At 45.2% G+C, this 15,880-nt stretch overlaps 1 protein-coding gene across 1 annotated transcript; it reads left to right on the forward strand.

The window, feature by feature from the left end:
• The first annotated feature begins 490 nt into the window (after positions 1 to 490).
• Positions 491 to 3,622, forward strand: LOC124675756. Its single transcript, XM_047211834.1, has 4 exons — positions 491 to 608; positions 1,299 to 2,476; positions 2,963 to 3,181; positions 3,287 to 3,622. Exons 1-4 carry the CDS (start codon positions 491 to 493, stop codon positions 3,620 to 3,622), a joined length of 1,851 nt encoding a protein of 616 aa, XP_047067790.1.
• The last annotated feature ends 12,258 nt before the right edge of the window (positions 3,623 to 15,880 follow it).

Genomic DNA, 15,880 nt, shown 5'->3' on the forward strand with positions numbered 1-15,880 from the left:
TTGTAACGGAAGGTGTGTCCAAATTTCAGTTCTAAACTAACCGGTAGAGTTGGGGTGTACCAAATTAAAGAAGATTTGCATTTGTACACGCAAAAAGATTGAACTGGCAAGATGTCTCGAGTGTACTCAACGCTACGAGCTCTAAAATTCCTGAAAATATTACTCGTGTATAGGAGGGAAAATCCATGCGTACAAGGACCAAACTTACATCGAACAAGCCGAAATTGCCATCCAGTCCGAATTTGAAGGTCTAACGGGCCGTGAGCCACAGGCAACCCCCACTGGGCGAGGCCCAATCCGCAAAGAAAATAAAATCTACTCCGTAGTAAGCTCGAAAAAATGTACTGGCTCGAGTCTGTCTGTCTGTCTATCGGAGACTCGGAGTCGACTCCTACCCCTCGAAGCCTCCGTCCTCAAACCGAAAACTCCCCCCAATTCAAACGAAACCCTAGCCAAACCTCGCGCGGTTTGTGGTTGCGGTTGCATTGCAATGGAGTCGGCCACCCGTGGCCGATCAGCCGCCGCGGTCGACGACGTCGGCGACGGCCGCCCTTTTCCCGATCCTCTGCCTCCGCACGGTAACGAGACTAGCTCCCCTGCCCGGTCCGGCCCGGCCAACTCTCATTGTTACGGTTATCCTTCTCTGCAAGCGTTTCTTTCCAAGGGGAAAACTTGGCTACTATATATGCGTTTTCTCTTAGTGAATGTTTCTTCGCTCTTACCCGCCGCCTGCACATTGTTAGTTGTGTTTTTGTAACTGAATGCGCTAGTTGTTCAAAAATGCAAGAGAAAATTGGGGATTTGGCGATTCGCGTGATGCTTTATCTTAGTTCACTGGCCAATTTAATCTAAGAAGACAAACTATCAGTTTCGGACAAAAAATTTCGACAAAATGCACAACCTCTGTCATTAGTATTTACAAGTCTAGGCTATTACAAATTTACAACTGCGGCCAATACCACACCCATAAGCACCAAGCTCCGCCGGCACTGACGCCCCAAGCCCTGACATCCCTGCTCTAGCCATCCTGCATCTGCTGGGTTGTATCCTGTTTCAGGACTAAAAGATAGCTTGTCAAATCCTCAAATTCCTAATTCACAATGGTCATAGAGCGAAGTTATGTTCATAAACAATTTCTAATTTTTTTGATACTGCAAACATGATGTGTCGTTTTGTGGAAAGAAAAATATGTGTTGCCGTTAGTGGAACCATTTAGCTTTTGTAATACTGATCCTTTTGGCAATGTTTTTCTGGGGATTGACAATGTGAAGGCAGAGACACTTACTCGGCATTGCCAGACATGGCGGCACTGGTATTCAGGAGGGAGCAGCTACTGCAGGAGCTCCACAGGGAGCGCATCCGCCATGATATGATCATGTGCGAGCTTGCCGAAACAGAGCGTGTCATGACCGCATGCTTAGCGGGGCGGGGCGCTTGGCATGGAAGGCTGTTGATGACTCCATGGGAACAGACAATGTACCGCACATCACGGTCAAGCGAGGAAACTTCTTGGTGGAGCAGGAGCCCCTCGGTGCCAGCGATAGCTCCTGTTTATCCATGTGTTGAAAGGTCGCCGTCACCAGTGCTGCAGCCACGGCCAGTCGATAATGCTCAGAAGGAAGAATGTGGCATGCCACTGGCTGTAGCTCCTTCAGCGCCTCCTGCTGTCGAGCAATGCCCGTCATTGAGCAAGCAGCCTGTTGTGGAAGAAGCTTTGGTACCAGCTGCAACTAGTGTCGTTGCCAAACCGTCACAACCAGCATTATTGAGCAAGGAGGTGATACTAGAGAGCCGAGGTGTTGTTGATCATGAACACGAAACAGAAGTGAAGGCCAGACATGTCATGCAGCAGATGCAGAGCGGTATTCAGATAAGTGAACAATTAAAGCGTGCAGCCGTAGATCAGGAACACGAAGAAGAAGCAGCAAAGGACACACATTCCGTGCAGCTGATGGGCCGTGAAGTTCAGAGAAGTGAACAGCCAACGAATGCAGCTCTTGGTCAGAGATGCAGGGTAGAAGCAAAGGATAGCCGTGGCATGCAGCTAATGGAGTGTGAAATCAAGAGTGAACAGCTAAAGCGTGCAGCACTTGGTCAGGAACACGAAGTAGGCACACATGTCAGACATGTGGTGCAGGTGACGGAGAGCCAATTCCGGAGAACTGAACAAGCAAAGCACGGACCCGTTGATCAGAAACATGAAGCAGAGGTGAAGAGCCATGACGTACAGCTGATGGAGAGTGAAATCCACAAAAGCGAAGAGCCAAAGCGTGAAGCCTTTGGTCAGGAGCATGAAGCAGAAGAGAATGACAGACATGTTGTGCAGCTACCAAAGATCAGTGAACAGCCAAATCTTGCGGAGCCCACTATCAAAGATCATACCGAAAATGAACGGAGGCAATTGCCTCAACATTATGCTCTGGCTGGCAAGGCGAAATCTCTACCTAATGAGCAGAGGAGACCAGGGTTCAACAAGGTGGGTCAATTCACCTTTTTAATTCGTAATTATTTCTGCTTCCATTTGTTGATTGAATGTTTCCAATATTTTAGTTCTTGCTGATTGCAATTTTTCTCTGCAGCAATATTTTTCGGTAATCAACGTGGTAATTAGTATAGGAACCTTATATAAAACTTCTTAAATACTTTTGTCTCGGCCTTACTCAAATTAGCCCACAATCTTTGCAGCCACTTTGAATATGATGTAATATGTTAGCCATATAGAAGATGTCATACATAAGTAGTACCAACTTAGTTTACTTATAGAGGGTTCAGACGTTCAGTTATATTAGTTAGGCAAGTTCTCTAACCGTGCAGCTTACCAATCCAGTTTCATTTGTAAGTTGATAGGGTTCAGTTAATATCAGTTAGGAATATATTGATAGACTTTACCTATCCACCTTGCTCACTAGTCCTTACTTTATTAATGCTCTTTAATTAGTCTAAACAAACTTTATGCGAACAGCCTAATACCGAAATCACGCCCATTGGGGTGAAAGGGAGACAGGTTTTGGCACAGAAAGTGGAAGCTCCGCCACCAAAGAGGCACAAGCCAAGTGAAGAATGGAGTTGCACCCACTGCCAAGTGAGGCTGACCTGTCAAGAGGACTTAATGCGGCACCAAGCAGGCGACCAACACCGGTTGAACGTCGCAGCGTTGCAATCAAGGCAGGAACCTTTGGAGGTTACCGCAAAATCAACACCTGAATCTTATCGTGTGCCCCAGTTTCTCAAGAGGTTGGTGCGCCCAACCCTCCACGATAACTTGGAGAATAGTGAAGCGCAGAAGGCCAAACGAGCCTCTGGATTCGACTTGCACAACCATTTCAAGGGCAGGAGTCACCAGGAGAACACGCATGCCGTTGCACACAAAAGGACAGAACCATTCCAGGGGCATGGTCACCAGGAGAGCACACAGGCATTGCACACAGAAGAAGGTGGCAAGGATGGGAGCAAGCATGCCGCTGACGGCACGGGCACTGAAGATCGAAGGAAGAAATTCGTGACCGAGAGAAGTTCGTGGCCCTTCTGCGAGCTCTGCAAAGTGCAATGCAACAGTGCGAAGATGATGCTCTCGCATCTCAGAGGGAAGAAACACCGGGAGAATCTTCAGGCACGCCACTGATAGTTGCAGTTGCATACAGTAGCTGTTCGTAGGGAAGTCGCTTGCTTCCTGTACCACGGTTTGGTCTACGACTGACATGTCAATCTGCAGATGGTATTACCGCGGTCAACTGTATTTCGCATGCCCAGTGGTTGCATTGGAGTCTCTTTTTTGTGAATAAGTGAAGTCTCAGGCCATGTGTATGTCTTCTGTCCCTATCCCTAGGTATCAAAATGCTCCATCCAAGGGTACAAACTACTGCAATATTTTTAGAAGCACGTGTCTGTATTTCTAGTTAAACAAGAAAAGTGTAGTTCCGATTTTTGTTACCTCTTTTGAAAAGAACGGTTTCCACTACTGATCGACTGACCTTACATTTTCTAAGAGATCGGTTATTATACAACACACGTTTCAAACCTAGTGTGACATTTCTTGGGGCAACCCTTTACCGCCTTAGGTGATCATATTAGTCATGACTAGGTAGTTTGCCTTTTAAAAAATTATGATGATATTTCTAACTGGGGGTGTGAGTGTCTTCTCAATGTGACTATGTGACCTAAAACGCCGTGTCTACTTGAACCAACGGGGTGTCTAAGTGTTCATCACTCCACGCGTATAATCTTTCAGACACAAAATAGGGTAACCAGTTAATGGAACGACAATCCAGATGCGCTCCCCACATGCACTAGGGAGTGTTTGGTAGCCCGGTCCAACTCAGAATATCTCTCTCTTATTATACAATCTCACCCTAACTAAGTTGAGCTCAGACTCATCACTTGTTTGGCAGCGCCTTATGTGTTGAGCTATGCTCATATGAGATGGTGTTTGGTACAATTTGTGCTGAAGTGAGCATGGCTCATAGCAGTTTTACAAAACGGTCCAGTTTTTTAGCAAAAAAGGCCCTAGAACAAAGAGAGAGGAAAGCAATCGGGCCCTCAACATCTCATCTCCCACCATGGACGTGCTAGGCGGTGCGGTGTCCGGCGCTGGGCTGCCTTGGGTGGTGCTGGGCAGCCTTGGGAGGCGGCGGGTGGCGTTAGCCGCGAGTCTGCGGAGGCACGACAGCGGTTGGGGTCCGGGCAGCGGTCGGTGACCGATGAATTGCGCCGACGAGGGCGGCGGCCGGTGTTCAGTAGGAGGAGGCGGCGGTGGCGCTCCAGGAGGACAAGGTCATCGGCGTCGGGCGGAGGAACTCGTCCCCGTCGAGCTCGGTGGAGGAGTTCGTCCCCGTCGAGCTCCAGGCGCGGCGGATCGTCCCCGTGGCGCTCTAGGTTGAGGAGGCCGCCGACGCGTCCAAGTGGCAGAGCTCGTCCCGTTGGAGCTCCAGGCGCGGCGTCTCCGCCTCGTTCCCGTGGCGCTCCAGGCGGAGGAGGCCTCCAAGTTGGGGGGGGGGGGGGGGGGGGGGTGGGGTCTGGGGATAGCTCGCGCGTGGGGCCAAACCAACTATAGTACTTTGCTGGATGAGGCCAGCCCGGGCGACTTCCCACCTGGCCCGGCCTTGTTGAGAGCCCTTTTCTGAGCGAGTCGGGCAGTATCATGATGGACCGACCCAGGCACTTGATAGGCTGTTTATCCGAGCTGAGATGGGATTTTCTGAGCTCCCCAAGCCACCAAACACACCCTATGTGGATGGCATAGCGCCTCCTGGTAGGCCAGTTTTTACAAGCGGTTTCTAGTGTGGGGGTTGGTTCTGTATGTCATTTAGGATTTTCTGACTTTCTTTTCATGACAACCATATAATATATGGAAGATAATATCAAAATTGCCTACGCCATTGCGCTGACGACACCTTCAAGGTACTGTAAAATTGACTAGTAAAATAGCTAAAGAGTATTTCATCGGAACATATGATCTTGTGTTCTACGATTTTAATGCAACAACAAATAGTTCGTAATTTATACAATTTTAAATTTATTTTAATTTGTATTGTGATGACCTTTTATTTAGTATGGATGGAAGAAACCCTAAGCGAAACTAGCGCTTCCAACATCCGCACAACTTGCTCGGCATTCACTACGACATGACTGCGCCATCGAGATGGGAGCCCTTGTGCGTCGCGAACGGGCCATGGGTCACTTTTGGCAGGTCGTTTGGTAGCTTGTGCGGCTTTTGCGCGTCGGAGAAGGAGCCCTGGCCCCATCATTTGGTTGCCCGTTTCCAGCCCATCTTGCACGCAGGAAAACATGAATCAGCTGTTTGGTTGCTCAAATCACAGTTCCATATCCTTACCACAATTCAAATAGGGTGAGGTTACCATGCCATGGCATATTACATACGATCAGAGACCACTCAGAAGAACAAGATCCTCACGATCACCACGATGAGAAAGGCAATGATGTAATCTTTGACCCGGTTAGGACGTACCTCCGGCGGTGCTCAAATCACAGTTCCATATCCTTACCACAATTCAAATAGGGTGAGGTTACCATGACATGGCATATTACATACGATCAGAGACCACTCAGAAGAACAAGATCCTCACGATCACCACGATGAGAAAGGCAATGATGTAATCTTTGACCCGGTTGGGACATACCTCCGGCGGTGCTCCTTTAGAGCATGTACTTCCTCCGGCGGTAGCTGTGCTAATGGCATTGCCTCGTCGATGGCATGATCTTCCTGCAGCTTCTCTTTCAGGAAGGTGAGATACTCTTGTTGTGCCTCCTCCAATGTTGCATATCCTCGGTAGCTGTTGTTGGAGTAGTCATTGACCTGATCTTGACAGACTCTCCATGAGCTGTGGATTCCTCGAACCCGTCCGCGAAACACCACATACCACTAGCATGGCATAAGAAGAAGTTAGCGATCACAACCATGAAGCAATTCAGAAAAGAGCAATAAAACAACACAAGTGTTGACAGCAAATCATAAACTAACATGGGCATGCATGATTATTCCAAAAGTCGATCAGAAGTTCATCCTACACTACCATGGTGTCGTCCTACCACCATAACAAAAGTGGGTGTCTCATCCTAACACCGCAAAGTTCACCATCACCTGAGGGGTTAGTATATACCACCTCATCATACTTACAAAAGGGGGGCATCAAATGTTTTTCATCCAAGCTACTGCCAGAATATACATCATCATCAGCATCTCCATGCATGCATCCCTGAACCACCCCCTCAAGGGCACCACTACACCTTGCCGTGGTACTTGCCAAGGTAGTTCCTCAGCCAGAGGACGCGGTGTGGCTCGATCATGCCAACGAAGCTGGAACCCTGGGCCTTGTGGTCGACGAGGTGGCTGAGGGCGGCCATGGATCATCCTCGGCGAAGCCAAGCATTTCCATGGTCGCATTGTACAGGTCAGGGTGCATGTCCGTGGGCTTGTTGTCCCTGGTGACCTGTGCGACGTCCTTCACAGCAACAGTCATGTTGGTGAAGGTCACCAGCTCATCGTCGGCGAAGGCACCTCTCTTCCTCTTGCCGGCGGTCGGCTTCTCAGGCGCGTCGCCGGGCTTGTCAGCATCGAGGTTGACCGTGTCGGACTCCTGGGTTTCAGCATCCTCAGGTGCAGGATTTGCTGCAGCCGAGCCCAGGGGCTCACTGGATCCCATGGCGTACTTGCCGGTGGCGAGGCCGAAGGAGAAGATGGTATGCATCTCGTCGTAGTTGGCGATGGGCACATTCAGGAACTCCGCGTCCTTTGGGTGATCCTACGATACGAAGGGACAATCAGGTTAGTTCTGCTCGTGGCTGATCAAAACAGTTAGTGAGGAGGACTAAGTTAGTGAGGTGCTCACCGCGACGTGCCCGCAGTAGTGCTCACCCTCCAGGACGATGCACTTGGTGTCCCCGCACCACTGAGCACCGCTTAGATCGCGGAGCCTGCTAATGGTGAGCCACCTTTGCCTCCACTTCCTCACGTGGTTGTACACCTGAGTGGAGCAGACGGACACACCACACTGGTCAGCTAGGCGCTTCGCCACAGAATTGAGATGGACTTCCTTGAATCCTTTGTCAGTTCTCACTCTGCTTTGGATCAAGCCGCACTTCTTCTCCAACACGAAGCTGGATATGAATGGAAGCCATTTCAAGGTGGCATTCCTTAATTTCCTGCTCGGTCTTCAAGGCCCTCTCCTCTTCCATGCGGTTCTTGTTCTTCTTAGTGGTGGCCAACCTAGCCGCCACCTCTTCCGCTACCTGAGCCACCAGGTCTGACACAGGCAGAGGGCTGACCTTGGACTCATACGTGGGCTGCGAATCGGGAACTTGCGAAGGGATCTGAGAGTCCCCAACGCAGACAAGCGTCTGGCTAAAGTCATCGCAGAAGGAGTCCTACACACATCGTAGTACATCCTAAATCAGACAAGCTGTTCATTGCAACTCATTGCAACTGTGAATAGCACAAACCATACCAATAATCATCCTAAATCAGACAAGCAGTTCATTGCAACGGTGAATAGCACAAACACTTGCAAGATCATGGCACGTGAGCACATTTTGGACTAACCCCTGCTACAAGACCAAACCCTAGTCAAAATCATGACAGTAGCATACGGAAATTTCCAATCCTAGAAAGATCATGATGAATCACCACAATCCGATCTAACCCCTACTACAAGACCAAACCCTAGGCAAGATCTGACTACTCCTAACCTAGAGATCTAAACATTACCGCGGTACGGGGATAAGGGATGGCTTACAGTCATCGCCGGAGGTGAAGATGCGCTGGACCAGGAAGTAGATGAAGCAGCCCAGATGTACTCGTCGCCGCCGCCGCTGCAACCGTCGTCGACCGGAGATGCGTGCGCCTCTTACCTGCTTGCCGACGGGAGGAAGAGCTCAATTTTTTTTGGGGGGGGGGGGGCAATGGAGGAGGGGGTAGAAATAGGCCATGGGGCGTGGCGGGAGGTGACGAAATCCTTCCCGCCCTTTCGCTGATGCGCGCCGCCATCTCCATTCTCGTCTTCTTCCGTGCGCCGAAGATTCCTTTTTGCATCAACGGGCGTGGAGATTTGCCTGCACCACTGGAAACTGCCGAACCGGACGTTCCTCTAGGGCCTGGCCCGACACTGATTTGAGAAGCTGTTGTGGATATACTTCATGGGTGTACCATCGATAGTGCCTAGATCCGGCAAGCCCGGGTGGCCCACAGATGGTGATGTGGCATGTGGCCCATCGGGCGGCCCAGTTGCTGTAGATCATAAAGGATGAAGTCCAGCTCAGGATGGGGAAGCCGGATCCCAACCGACCTTCAGAGTAGGCCGGATCCGTGGAGGCCCATTAGGAACCCGGATCTAGTACGACGTAGATGGAAGGCGGATCCTTGACGTACACGGCAAGACATTGTACCGTAGTTAGGCAACCTGTAATCCGGCTAGGACTCTCCATGTAAACCCTAGATCCGTGCGCCTATATAAGCCGGATCCCGGGAGCCCTAGAGGCACAACCACAACTCATTGTAACAACGCAAAAGCGCCCAGATAATTCCAGACAAGCAGCAGTAGGCCCTGTCATCGTGCAGGTGTTCCAAAGCTGGGTGATGCGCATAGTTGACACGTCCGTTGGGAACCCCAAGAGGAAGGTGTGATGCGCACAGCAGCAAGTTTTCCCTCAGTAAGAAACCAAGGTTATCGAACCGAGAGGAGCCAAGAAGCACGTTGAAGGTTGTTGGTGGCGGAGTGTAGTGCGGCGCAACACCAGGGATTCCGGCGCCAACGTGGAACCTGCACAACACAATCACAGTACTTTGCCCCAACGTAACAGTGAGGTTGTCAATCTCACCGGCTTGCTCGTAAACAAAGGATTAAACGTATTGTGTGGAAGATGATGATTGTTTGCGAAGAACAAGTAAAGAACAATTGCGAGTAGATTGTATTTCAGATGTAAAGAATAGGACCGCGGTCCACAGTTCACTAGTGGTGTCTCTCCCATAAGATAAACAGATGTTGGGTGAACAAATTACAGTTGGGCAATTGACAAATAAAGAAGGCATAACAATGCACATACATATATCATGATGAGTACTATGAGATTTAATCAGGGCATTACGAGAAAGTACATAGACCGCTATCCAGCATGCATCTTTGCCTAAAAAGTCCACTTTCAGGTTATCATCCGAACCCCCTCCAGTATTAAGTTGTAAACAACAGACAATTGCATTAAGTATGGTGCGTAATGTAATCAACACAAATATCCTTAGACAAAGCATCGATGTTTTATCCCTAGTGGCAACAAGCACATCCACAACCTTAGAACTTTCCGTCACCGTCCCGCATTTAATGGAGGCATGAACCCACTATCGAGCATAAATACCCCCTCTTGGAGTCACAAGTATCAACTTGGCCAGAGCCTCTACTAGCAACGGAGAGCATGCAAGAACATAAATAACATATATGATAGATTGATAATCAACTTGACATAGTATTTATCGGATCCCAACAAACACAACATGTAGAATTACAGATAGATGATCTTGATCATGATAGGCAGCTCACAAGATCTAACATGATAGCACAATGAGGAGAAGACAACCATCAAGCTACTGCTATGGACCCATAGTCCAGGGGTGGACTACTCACACATCGATCCGGAGGCGATCATGGCGATGAAGAGACCTCCGGGAGATGATTCCCCTCTCCGGCGAGGTGCTGGAGGCGATCTCCCGAATCCCCGAGATGGGATTGGCGGCGGCGGCGTCTCTGGAAGGTTTTCCGTATCGTGGCTCTCGGTACTGGGGGTTTCACGACGAAGACCTTAAGTAGGCGGAAGGGCAGAGTCGGGAGGGTCACGAGGGGCCCACCCGCTAGGGCCGCGCGGCCAGCACTCGGGCCGCGCCGCCCTACTGTGGCCCCACTTCGTTTCCTCTTCGGACTTCTGGAAGCTTCGTGGAAAAATAGGCCCCTGGGCGTTGATTTCGTCCAATTCCGAGAATATTTCCTTACTAGGATTTCTGAAACCAAAAACAGCAGAAAACAACAATCGGCTCTTCGGCATCTCGTCAATAGGTTAGTGCCGGAAAATGCATAATAATGACATATAATGTGTATAAAACATGTGAGTATCATCATAAAAGTAGCATGGAACATAAGAAATTATAGATACGTTTGAGACGTATCAAGCATCCCCAAGCTTAGTTCCTACTCGCCCTCGAGTAGGTAAACGATAACAAAGATAATTTCTGAAGTGACATGCTATCATAATCTTGATCATACTATTGTAAAGCATATGAGATGAATGCAGCGATTCGAAGCGATGATGAAGATAATGAGTAAACAAATGAATCATATAGCAAAGACTTTTCATGAATAATACTTTCAAGACAAGCATCAATAAGACTTGCATAAGAGTTACTCATAAAGCAATAAATTCAAAGTAAAGGTATTGAAGCAACACAAAGGAAGATATAAGTTTCAGCGGTTGCTTTCAACTTCAACATATTTATCTCATGGATAATTGTCAACACAAAGTAATATAACAAGTGCAATAGGTAAACATGTAAGAATCAATGCACACAGCTGGTACAAGTGTTTGCTTCTAAGATAGAAAGAATAGGTAAACTGACTCAACATAAAGTAGAAGATAGGCCCTTCGCAGAGGGAAGCATTGATTACTATATTTGTGCTAGAGCTTTTCATTTTGAAAACAAGAAACAATTTTGTCAACGGTAGTAATAAAGCATATGTGTTATGTATAAGATATCTTATAAGTTGCAAGCCTCATGCATAGTATACCAATAGCGCTCGCACCTTGTCCTAATTAGCTTGGATTAACATGGATTATCATTGCATAGCATATGTTTCAACCAAGTGTCACAAAGGGGTACCTCTATGCCGCCTGTACAAAGGTCTAAGGAGAAAGCTCGCATTGGATTTCTCGCTTTTGATTATTCTCAACTTAGACATCCATACCGGGACAACATATACAACAGATAATGGACTCCTCTTTAATGCATAAGCATTCAACAACGGTTAATATTCTCATAAGAGATTGATGATTAATTGTCCAAACTGAAACTTCCACCATGAATCATGGCTTTAGTTAGCGGCCCAATGTTCTTCTCTAACAGTATGCATACTCAAACCATATGATCATGAAAATCGCCCTTACTTCAGAAAAGACGAACATGCATAGCAACTCACATGATATTCAACAAAGGTAAAAGTTGATGGCGTCCCTAGAAACATGGTTACCGCGCAACAAGCAACTTATTAAGAAATAAGACACATAAGTACATATTCTTCACCACAATAGTTTTTAAGGCTATTTTCCCATGAGCTATATATTGCAAAGACAAAGGATAGAATTTTTAAAGGTAGCACTCAAGTAATTTACTTTGGAATGGCGGAGAATACCATGTGGTAGGTAGGTATGGTGGACACAAATGGCATAGTTTTTGGCTCAAGGATTTGGATGCACGAGAAGAATTCCTCTCAATACAAGGCTAGGCTAGCAAAGTTGTTTGAAGCAAACTCAAGTATAAAAGGTGCAGCAAAGCTCACATATGAACATATTGTAACTATTATAAGACTTTATATTGTCTCCTTGTTGTTCAAACACCTTAACCAGAAAATATCTAGACTCTAGAGATCAATCATGCAAACCAAATTTTAACAAGCTCTATGTAGTTATTCATTAATGGGTACAAGGTACATGATGCAAGAGCTTAAACATGATCTATATGAGCACAACAATTGCCAAGTATCACATTATTCAAGACATTAAATCATTTACCACATGCGGCATTTTCCGTTTCCAACCATATAACAATGAATGAAATAGTCCAACTTTCGCAATGAACATTAAAGATAAAGCTAAGAACATATGTGTTCATACAAAACAGCGGAGCGTGTCTCTCTCCCAAACAAAGAATGCTAGGATCCGATTTTATTCAAATTAAAACAAAAACAAAAACAAACAGACGCTCCAAGTAAAGCACATAAGATGTGACGGAATAAAAATATAGTTTCACTAGAGGAACCTGATAAGTTGTCGATGTAGAAGGGATGCCTTGGGCATCCCCAAGCTTAGACGCTTGGGTCTTCTTAAAATATGCAGGGATGAACCACGGGGGCATCCCCAAGCTTTGAATTTTCACTCTTCTTGATCATATTGTATCATCCTCCTCTCTTGACCCTTGGAAACTTCCTCCACACCAAACTCAAAACAAACTCATTAGAGGGTCAGTGCATAATTCATATATTCAGAGGTGACATAATCATTCTTAACACTTCTGGACATTGCACAAAGCTACTGAAAGTTAATGGAACATAGAAATCCATCAAACATAGCAAAACAGGCAATGCGAAATAAAAGGCAGAATCTGTCAAAACAGAACAGTCTGTAAAGACGAATTTTAAAGAGGCACCAGACTTGCTCAGATGAAAATTGCCAAATTGAATGAAAGTTGCGTATATATCTGAGGATCACGCACGTAAATTGGCAGATTTTTATAAATTTCCTACAGAGACTACTGCTCAAATTTGTGACAGCAAGAAATCTGTTCCTGCGCAGTAATCCAAATCTAGTATTGACTTTACTATCAAAGACTTTACTTGGCACAACAATACGATAAAATAAAGATAAGGAGAGGTTGCTACAGTAATAACAACTTCCAAGACTCAAATATAAAACAAAGTGCAGAAGTAAAATAATGGGTTGTCTCCCATAAGCGCTTTTCTTTACGCCTTTCGGCTAGGCGCAGAAAGTGTGTATCAAGTATTATCAAGAGATGAAGCATCAACATCATAATTTGTTCTAATAATAGAATCATAAGGTAACTTCATTCTCTTTCTAGGGAAGTGTTCCATACCTTTCTTGAGAGGAACTTGATATTTAATATTACCTTCCTTCATATCAATGGTGGCACCAACAGTTCGAAGAAAAAAGGTCTTCCCAATATAATGGGACACGATGCATTGCATTCAATATCCAAGACAACAAACAACGGGGACAAGGTTATTGTTAACCATAATACGAACATTATCAATCCTCCCCAAAGGTTTCTTTATAGCATTATCAGCAAGATTAACATCTAAATAACAATTTTTCAATGGTGGCAAGTCAAGCATATCATAAATTTTCTTAGGCATAACAGAAATACTTGCACCAAGATCCGATAAAGCATTACAATCAAAATCATTGACCCTCATCTTAATGATGGGCTCCCAACCATCTTCCAACTTCCTAGGAATAGAGGTTTCAAGTTTTAGTTTCTCTTCTCTAGCTTTTATGAGAGCATTTGTAATATGTTTTGTAAAGGCCAAATTTATAGCACTAGCATTGGGACTTTTAGCAAGTTTTTGTAAGAATTTTATAACTTCAGAGATGTGAAAATCATCAAAGTCTAAATCATTATTACCTACAGCAATGGAATCATTGTCCCCAACACTTTGAAAAATTTCAGCAGTTTTATCACAAACAGTTTCAGCAGTTTTAGCAATTTCAGGCAATTTTGCACGCTTTGCACTAGGAGTAGAAACATTGCTAACACCAATTATTTTACCATTGATAGTAGGAGGTGTAGCAACATGTGAAGCATTATCATTACTAGTGGTGGTAATAGTCCAAACTTTAGCTACATTGTTCTCTTTAGCTAGGTTTTCATTTTCTTCTCTTTCCCACCTAGCATGCAATTCATCCATCAATCAAATATTCTCATTAATTCGAACTTGGATGGCATTTGCTGTAGTAACAATTTTATGATCAATATCCTTATTAGGCATAACTTTCAATTTTAAAAGATCAACATCATAGGCAAGTCTATCAACCTTAGAAGCAAGAATATCAATTTTATCAAGCTTTTCCTCAACAGATTTGTTAAAAGAAGTTTGTGTACTAATAAATTCTTTAAGCATGGCTTCAAGACCAGGGGGTACACTCCTATTATTGTTGTAAGAATTCCCATAAGAATTACCATAACTATTACCATTAGCGTAAGGATATGGCCTATAGTTGTTACCGAATTATTCCTATAAGCATTGTTGTTGAAATTATTATTTTTAATGAAGTTCACATCAACATGTTCTTCTTGGGCATCCAATGAAGCTAAAGGAACATTATTAGGATCAACATTAGATCTACCATTCATAAGCATAGACATAATAGCATCAATCTTATCACTCAAGGAGGAGTTTTCTTCAACAGAATTTACCTTCTTACCTTGTGGAGCTCTTTCCGTGTGCCATTCAGAGTAATTTGTCATCATATCATCAAGAAGCTTTGTTGCCACCCCCAAAGTGATGGACATAAAGGTACCTCCAGCAGCTGAATCCAATAGGTTCCGCGAAGAAAAATTCAATCCTGCATAAAAGGTTTGGATGATCATCCAAGTAGTTAGTCCATGGGTAGGGAAATTCTTCACCAAAGATTTCATTCTCTCCCATGCTTGAGCAACATGTTCATTATCTAACTTCTTAAAATTCATTATGCTACTTCTCAAAGATATAATTTTAGCGGGAGGACAATATCTACCAATAAAAGCATCCTTACATTTAGTCCAAGAATCAATACTATTTCTAGGCAGAGATAGCAACCAATCTTTAGCTCTTCCTCTTAAGGAGAAAGGAAACAATTTTAATTTTATAATGTCACCATCTACATCCTTATACTTTTGCATTTCACATAGTTCAACAAAATTATTAAGATGGGCAAGCAGCATCATCGGAACTAACACCGAAAAATTGCTCTCTCATAACAAGATTCAAGAAAGCAGTGTTTAATTTCAAAGAATTCTGCTGTAGTAGCAGGTGGAGCAATAGGTGTGCATAAGAAATCATTATTATTTGTGCTAGTGAAGTCACACAACTTAGTATTCTCAACAGTACCCATTTTAGCAGTAGTAAATAAAGCAAACTAAATAAAGTAAATGCAAGTAACTAATTTTTTTGTGTTTTCGATATGGAGAGCAAGACAGTAAATAAAGTAAAACTAGCAACTAATTTTTTTGTGTTTTTGATATAGAGCAAACAAAGCAGTAAATGAAGTAAAGTAAAGCAAGACAAAAACAAAGTAAAGAGATTGGAAGTGGGAGACACCCCTTGCAGCGTGTCTTGATCTCCCCGGCAACGGCGCCAGAAAACAGTCTTGATGCGCGTAGTTGACACGTCCGTTGGGAACCCCAAGAGGAAGGTGTGATGCGCACAAGCAGCAAGTTTTCCCTCGCAAGAAACCAAGGTTATCGAACCAAGTAGGAGCCAAGAAGCACGTTGAAGGTTGTTGGTGGCGGAGTGTAGTGCGGCGCAACACCAGGGATTCCGGCGCCAACGTGGAACCTGCACAACACAATCACAGTACTTTGCCCCAACGTAACAGTGAGGTTGTCAATCTCACCGGC

This window comes from Lolium rigidum, chromosome 7 (assembly GCF_022539505.1).
Source record: "Lolium rigidum isolate FL_2022 chromosome 7, APGP_CSIRO_Lrig_0.1, whole genome shotgun sequence".
Taxonomy (NCBI): domain Eukaryota; kingdom Viridiplantae; phylum Streptophyta; class Magnoliopsida; order Poales; family Poaceae; genus Lolium; species Lolium rigidum.